The sequence below is a fragment of the Olea europaea genome, unplaced genomic scaffold (assembly GCF_002742605.1).
Source record: "Olea europaea var. sylvestris unplaced genomic scaffold, O_europaea_v1 scaffold1290, whole genome shotgun sequence".
Classification (NCBI taxonomy): domain Eukaryota; kingdom Viridiplantae; phylum Streptophyta; class Magnoliopsida; order Lamiales; family Oleaceae; genus Olea; species Olea europaea.
The window spans coordinates 184,069-192,455 of NW_019230360.1; the positions used below are offsets into that span (position 1 = coordinate 184,069).

The 8,387-nt window shown below is 36.0% G+C and overlaps 1 protein-coding gene across 1 annotated transcript; it reads left to right on the forward strand.

Moving 5' to 3' along the window:
• The first annotated feature begins 175 nt into the window (after positions 1–175).
• LOC111374790 (filament-like plant protein 7) lies at positions 176–6,075 on the forward strand. The gene is made up of 6 exons (XM_022997526.1): positions 176–311; positions 1,092–1,339; positions 1,857–2,001; positions 2,149–4,480; positions 4,548–4,605; positions 5,372–6,075. The coding sequence occupies exons 2-6, from the start codon at positions 1,235–1,237 to the stop codon at positions 5,801–5,803; spliced, it is 3,072 nt and encodes a 1,023-aa protein (XP_022853294.1). The 5' UTR covers positions 176–311; positions 1,092–1,234; the 3' UTR covers positions 5,804–6,075.
• The last annotated feature ends 2,312 nt before the right edge of the window (positions 6,076–8,387 follow it).

An 8,387-nucleotide genomic window follows, 5' to 3' on the forward strand; every position in this document is an offset into this window, starting at 1 on the left:
AGTATTCCTCAGACCCGACCCGTGTAGCCATCAAATCCGCATTATTAGTCCACCGTCCCCATTAAATACCCCTGTTATTGCTCAAAAAATTCAACTACTGTCTGCAAAATGTAAGCACCTTTCTCACTCTAACTCTCTCCTCTCTCTCTCTCTCTCTCCCTCTCTCCCACACAAACATTATTATCTTCACGTTGCTCTATTTTTTGGTCATGTCTCAGCATTTTGTCATTTTTGCTCGTAATTCTAGCTGTTGATAATGCATTTTATTAAGATTTTGTTTTTCGAACTCTTTGGTTAACTGTAGGACGCGGGTTTGTAGATTTTTTCTTTAAATAATTTCTCCTTGTTTTCAGATTTTATTGCTCTTTTTTTTTTTTTTGTGGTGATACAATGTGATTCATTTGCAATTTCATATTCGTGTGTGAAAATATGTATTAGGAAATGACATAGAACAAGTAATTTTTCTTGGTGCTAAATGCTTGATAGTAGTATATTTGTTAAGAAGCATCAGTACTTTGTTACTTTGGGAGTGAAATTGTTCCATGCTTAAATTGTTTTGTTTTAAGCTCAATTTGAAAACCAAAATTTTGTGGTTTGATAAAAAAATTAATATAGACATAGAAATTTCCAATTTGCTTGATAAACAGATTTGTATTTGTGCTTAATATTCACGTTAAGATTGATCGTAAATTGTAAGTGTAAGATCTTCTTGAACACTTTCTGAAAGTTTTATGAATCCATATGAAATTACACGTGTACTTCGTCTCAAAAGCCTTACCTTCCTCAATGATCAATCAAAAATGGTTGTCTTGTATTAACACTTGTGGTATCATCTTTAAAGGTCAATCTAATTAAGAGTAGTAGTCGAAACCCTTTATATATTGGTCTACATTTTGGTATTTAACCAATGGGGAATTTTATCCCTTAACATCTTGTTTAAGATGCTATGCCCATTTGCCTTTAACAGAATCACACATCGTTTTTTAATGTTATCTTTACCTAGACCTGGCTTATTTTACTTAATTGGGGTCAAGTTCACACACTGTCTGTGTTTTACTTGCTCTAACATAAACATTCCTTTTCTCCTGTAGAATGTAGCTGGTCCAGGCTAGTGACTCTTCGTTTCAGTGCAAAGAAATTTTGGACGTGTGACCTGGGGCTGAAAACTTTTCAGTTTTGACAAAGATTGTGAATTTTCTAAATCCGTTTGAGCTGGAATAATCTAAGAAACACAATGGATAACAAGTCAGGGCTTTGGAAGAAAAAATCTTCTGAGAAGACCTCAGTAGCTGACAAAGCAAACATTTCTTTGAGCTTAAATGAAGAGGAGTTAACTCGGGTTCAATTGCTTATCCTATCCTTATTTATTTTATTTGATGCTATGTGTTTAAGATTTGGCTTCCAAATATTTTTAAGTATCATTCCTCTATATCACAGTAGGTTTACTGTACTTGCATATTCCTCTATCCCACATCACATTTTCCACAAATGACAATCTGGATTTGGCAAGCAGTTGATTTGTCCAATGTGGCTACACCACACAAATATCTAACTCAACCAATTTGTTGAGCAAATTATGTTGCCCTTGAATTGAGAGGCAGGTGTAATTAACTTTATAGAGATATTTCTTTCTATTACATTTTCCAGAGTACGTAACATTTCAATCATACCTAAATATGTTAATTTGAAATGTGTGCAACAATACTAACACTGTTAGCAAGTAATAACAATTACTTAATATCAGTGAGTTACATTTGTCTGCAGGTAGTTTTCTTTTAAAAATAGCACGATGTTCTTAGCATTGGTAACGTAGTGTTCTCAGAGATAGAGGCACTACTAATTTATTGTTTCCACAGGCTGAGACGCTCCTGACAGAGAAGGCCAATCTGGAAAGAGATATTACAATATTAAATAGCCAGCTTTCTTCTGCCCCCACCAAGTGTAATGGCAAGGATGATTTTGCCAAGAAACAGGTGAAGATTGCTCGGGAAGCTATTGCAGGTGAATACTTTACAATAATATTGTAATTAACTTCTTTCTCCTTAGTGTGTTTTGCAATGTGCATAGTTTTTACATAGAGAAGAATTTCTCGATTTTTTTTCCCGACTATTTGGCATTTCATATCTCCTTGATAAATTATATATATAGGTTGGGAGAACGCTGAGACAGAAGCAATATCTTTGAAACAAGAACTTGACAATGTTTTACAGCAGAAAGAAGCTGCTGAAGAAAGATTATGTCACTTGGATGCTGCTTTGAAGGAGTGCATGCGACATTTGCATTTTGTTCGAGAAGAGCAGGAGAAAAGAATTCAAGATGCTGTGATGAAGATGTCAAAAGAATTTGAGATTTCTAAGATCACATTAGATGAAAAGTTAGTGGAGGCCAGTAAGACGCTTGCCAAATTGGATGCTGAGAATACTCAACTCAGAAAATCTCTCTTAGGGAAGGATAAGTTGATTGAAGATCTGAATAAATGCAGAACTCAGATAGAGGCCAATTTTAATGCTCTTATATCTAGAATAGAATCTATGAAAAAAGAGAATGCTTCTCTCAAATACGAGGTTCGAGTTCTTGAGAAGGAGTTTGATATTCGGAATGAGGAAAGAGAATTCAATCGTCGAACGTCTGATGTTGCACAAAGACTACACCTGGAAGGCGTGAAGAAAATAGCAAAATTGGAATCGGAATGTCAAAGGTTACGTCTCTTGGTCCAAAAGCGGTTGCCAGGCCCTGCTGCTTTGGCAAAAATGAAGGATGAAGTTGCAATTGTTGGTACGGATCAAGTTGAAATGAGGGGACGAAAATCGTATCCTTCTCTGGTTGGTTCAATGGACTTCTCTGTAGATGTGACTGCTGATGCCCAGAGCAGGATCGACTTCCTTACTGAGCAGTTGCATGCAGTGGAAGAAGAAAACAGGACTCTCAAGGAAACCCATAAAAAGAAACCGAAGAAACTTGAATTTTCTAGAACCATGCATGCTCGTACAGCTTCCAGATTATCTCAAGCGTCTACTTCTGATATGGGCAGTGATGACAAGGCCAGCTTCCCTGAGCCTTGGGCTTCTGCTTTGATTTCAGATTTGGAGCATTTCAAAACTAGAAAACAACTGGACACATCATCTTGCAAAATTATAGGAACTTCAGAAATGGAACTCATGGATGACTTTGCAGAAATGGAAAAATTAGCAGTAGTTTCTGTTGACTATCCAACAGGAAGTTCCTATCATTCCTCAGATGAAGGTAATGGAATTAGTCGTACGTCAGGTTTGGTCTCCAGACAAGAATTTCAATCTGATAACAGAGTAGTCAATAAGGAGCCTGGTTGGCTTGGTGACACGTTGAAATTGCTTTTGGAGCAAAGTTCTGCAACACAAAGAAGCCCTGGTGAAGTATTAGAGGATATCAGAGATGTTTTGGCACATAACACTTCAAACCCTAGAAGTCTTCATGCCAAGGAAACTACATACATGAATGATGCATCACCCTCTCCTGAACTTAGTGGACATGTTTATCAGAAATTGGTAAATAATTCATTAAGCACTGATGCATCTGTTAGAGGAACTTCCTATAATATCTCAACTGCGAAAATGAGTAGCCAGAAGTTTCAGTCGAGTGTGAGCATATCGGTATGCAAACTGCTTGAGCTCATTGAAGGAATAAGCATGCCATGTCTGGAAAACAGTACAGCAGAATCTTACTCGGGGAAGGATGATAAGCTTTTACAATATAAGAATTCAGAATTTACAACAGGCTACATCGTTCGTGTATTTCAATGGAAAATTTCTGAACTGTCTTCCATTATACAAGAATTTATTTGCACTTGCAAGGATTTATTGAATGGAACGGCCAGTCTTGAACAGTTTGCCCAACAAGTAGCTTCTACTTTGGAATGGATCATGAACCATTGCTTTTCCCTTCAGGACGTTTCAAGCATGAAGGAAGCAATAAGAAATCGTATTGATTGGGATGGATCACAAAGTGATAGTGAATTGGATAGTGAATTGATCAATCATTGTGCACAATCGAACAAATTGCATTTGGAAAGCAATGAGATGCCATACATTCCCTCAGAATATTCTCTGAATGATCATAACAGAGCTTGTCAATTGAAGGAAGTTCAGCAAGATCGAAGACTGAGTGTTGAATTGAAAAATGAGGAATCTTCAACTGCAGATTTGGAACTGAGGCCTCAATCAGATGTTGTCAAGAGTGAATCCTTCGTGGTCCAAATTCAAGAGTCTAGTGGAATTTTGGGGACTTTGCAATCAGAGATGGAAACTATGAAGCAATCAAAGGGAAAATTTGAAGATCAAATGGGAAAGCATAAGTTGAAAGTAGATCCTGAGACCCAGCTTATGGAAGGCAGTCTCGAGTTAAATAAAGAGATTTCATGTTTAGAAAATGAGCTGGAAAAGAGAAATGACTCGTGTAAAAGACTAGATGCAACTTTCCATGACCGACAAATCCAGCTAAAAGGGTATGTTTGTGCTGTTGTTCATATGCGAAAACATCATTTCTGGGGTTTACGTTATTTGTAATTTCAGGATGACAAGCAAGGAAGTTTCAGATGATGGAGAGCACAGGGGGAAACAACTCAAAAATGTAAGATTCAAACCCAGCAATATTATATTTCTTTGAGGTCTTGAAATTTCATTTAAATATAGTTCAATAAATAGTAGTCTAAGTGACATGATCATTCTTTTATGTTTTAGTTAGAAAGTTAATTTTACGAGTCCTTTTGTTTTATTCAGATATATTAAAAACCTTTCATGCAGAAAAGCAAAACTTCATAAAAATGTATTGGATAGTCAAAGGAAAATTGCAGGAAAGACTACAGTCTACAGAATTCAAGTGTTAATAGAAAAAAATGGATCTCATTCTGTCATCAAACATTAGAAAGTAGATGAATTCTATTTAATTTATCTTTTGAGGATCAATCTTGTTTTCTTCGTGGGAGAAACATGGTTGAGACTATAATTAAGATTTGCCTGAAAAAGTAGGAGCTTGTTTGCTTAAGCATAAAAAGTTTACTTATCAACAATTGAGTTCTAAAATATATAGTTTTTTAGTCAGAAAAGCTGGAAATAAGTTATGTATTTTCATAATATGGTGAAAGGTACATCCAAAGAAGTAACTTTTTTTTACTTATAAGTAAAAGTAGTTATCCACATGTTTGGATATAAAAAACTACTTAAAAGTAACTTCAGCTCTGTTTAAGCTTCACCATACATGCTCAGTAAAAAAAGGATAAAGACAAAACTATCCTTGGGATTCACTTGTAAATAAGTGTAGTTTATAAAGTATAAAGCAAATGCTTTTGGTTATGCGTGGCTACAATTTTATTTCATACTGATTTTTGACCATGTAGGATTGGGAGGTCGCGGGAGCTTCACAAATATGGGTTGAGTGCCAAGAAACAGCTCAAAACCTGGATAAGGAAGTTAAGGATTTGGCTTCACCGACAGAAGCAACCCTTTATGACAAGGTCATGTTGACATCTAAGAGGAATATTAGCCAGAGCTCATCCTTACTCGACAAAATGCTGGCCGAGGATAATGTTAAAATATGTGAGCTCAGTTTTTCTTCAAACAAAGAACACATTCAAAATGGAGTCGGCGATTCTGCTATTAGCACCGATGTGGCAATAGAGTCTCGGGTAACCAATTCAAGTAGAATTGATCATAAACAAGATAGGACAACGGCTATTTCCCCTTGTAAGATAAAAGATTGCAGAGGTTTGCTAAAGAAGTTACTGTGGAGACAAAAGAAAAGTAGCAGCATGAAAATACCTGCTCGATGAACTGCATAAATGCTGCTGAAATAAAGTCGACTCGCAGAATTTCGTTTTGATGCTGCAGTTGTTTGAGTCGCCGCCTGGTCTGCTAAAAATGACTTTGCTTATAGACTGGCAAGTTTTGTGCATATCTTTTGTTGGATAAGCATTGTCGCTCATAAAAGTATTCTAACGTCTCTCATTTATCAAATGTCGTATCCATGATTTCATACATACGACAGTTAGTTAATGTATATGTTTGGTTTGCACTATTAAGTTAATAGTACAATAAACAAAATTTAAGCTCGGTTTTCCTAATATTTGTGCACTGCTGCACAAATGGATACAACAATACAAGCATTTGTAGAATGGACCGCCCTACTTGAACAGGGCCACGTAGGCAAGCAGAATAATCCTTGTTGAATAGTCCTAGCTAACCAATAGTAGTAGCTCAATACATCAGTAACTAGAATTGTGCTCAGCCCTTAAAATGAGGGATTACATTCGCAGCATTGAGCCTCAATTGCTACCGTTCTCTCTCTAGCTCCAGGCGATTTTTGGCGAAAATATGGAGGAGCCACCAGCAAGCATCCCAAGGCACCGAAACCACATTCCTGGCCATTACTGGCAACGGACTTGATCCCTCCATCCAAGACCCTTCAACCCACTAGCCCCACGCTTGGTCCCCAAAAATGGTCATTTGGCAGCAGCCCTAGGTGAAAAATCTTTCGTCGCTGTCGCAACTGGTGGGCCCCACTCTCTTTGTTGGACTAAATGTTAGTGGATGAATACTAGATTAACAAATACTGAATGGACATATACTGGATTGACATATACCGGATTTACGAATGCCGTATATGCAACATATCGTATTTATGCGTACCGTATATACATCTTACCGTATTTGCAGCTTACTATATATGCAGCAGCTTACCGTACATGCAACAGATGCAACAGCTTACTGTATATACAGTAGCTTACAGTATGTGTAACTTAGATATCAAATTTGCATATACCGTATATGCAATGAACTTAGATACTACCAAAATATAATAGATTAAATTTTAATAAACTGAACAAATTAATCTAGTTAGCCAAAATATCACAAATTAAATTCCAATAAAACAAAACAAGTAAACTAATTAGCCAAAAGCAAGAAAATTTTAACCGAGGCCTGTGTGAATACAATTTCCTTAAAATAAATTTGCCTCCTCATCGTAGGTGCTTGATAATTAAATTGGACGTTTGTCTCCCATGATACAATGGATGAACAGTAGAATTAAGCACTTCAAAAACTACTCTATCGAACAGATTTTGTGTCAAAACAGTATCACCAAAAATACGGACAAGACCAAGACTATATAAATACAGTACACAGATCGAAAACTTATGAAGAAATTGTTTATGAACTGTTTACACAAACTGTATTTTTCCTTCATGTCTGGGATAGTGGAAAATGGCTCAACGTCATGAATGCCATTAAGTCGTATATAATAACAAAAAATATAGGAGTTTCAACTGTTTTGAAAATTAAACGGTCAGTTGGAAAAAAATAGCAAAACGTAGACTCTTCTAAGGGGCCAATTTTCACATCCGAATCTTATTTCGGTTCGATTTGCTTCCTCTGCGCGCGCATCTAGAGAGAGCTTCTATGCTACACATAATTACACCATTCCAAAGTGCAATCTTATTTAAGGTGGTATTTACTTTCATAGTTTTTCTATGTGGGACAATCTTAAATGATTTCCCTCCAAAACATAAACTTCTTTCAATTGGCACACTTTGAACACTAATTTCTCATTCACCCGAACATCATTTTTGACAAATAAATACATGATTTCGATTTTCTCATGGAGGAGAACACAAATAAATCTTGAACTCCCAAAATAACCAACTGAGTCTCATTTAAATTTTTTTGCCAAAGTTAGAAACTCAACTCATTTTTTCCAACAATCCCCCACATGAATGAAAATTGAGAGAGACACAAGACCGTGAAACAAAAGACATGATGATAAAGTTCAATGATTGAAACATGTATAGAATAGATAGGTATTACCCTTTGAACCTTCTCTTGTAAAAGTATATTTACCTTACTAGCTAACCAGTAGATGCGTTGTCTTTGAACTGTTCTGCCATTTGTGTAAACGATGATATACTCCATACAAGATTCTCCTAACACAAATCTATTCTCATTATTATGTTTGTTTTGTCCATAAACATTCGTCTGGTTCTATGAGAGTTTCTAAGAATTAAGCCCCATACAATTCTCTTAGAAACGGCTCCAGTTCTCTCTCACATAGGTGATTTCTTATTACAAGTAACCCGCATTTTTTGCTCGAACTTCGAAGCACAAGAATCATTAAAAATTTATTACTTATCCTTCATCCTTACTAGCATCACTATTGCATCATAGGAATTGACAAGAGGTAACATCCTCCATAGTGATTTAATTAAGTCTTTATAATTAGGTTGTCCCTTTAAACCTAGATCTTGGGATCTCCAATTAATGAGGTTGGATTTCTTTTGTAGTAACTCTCTATTTAACCTTTTGGTTAGCAAATCCGCAATGTTATATTTTGATCTCACATAGTCAATAGTGATAAATCTAATT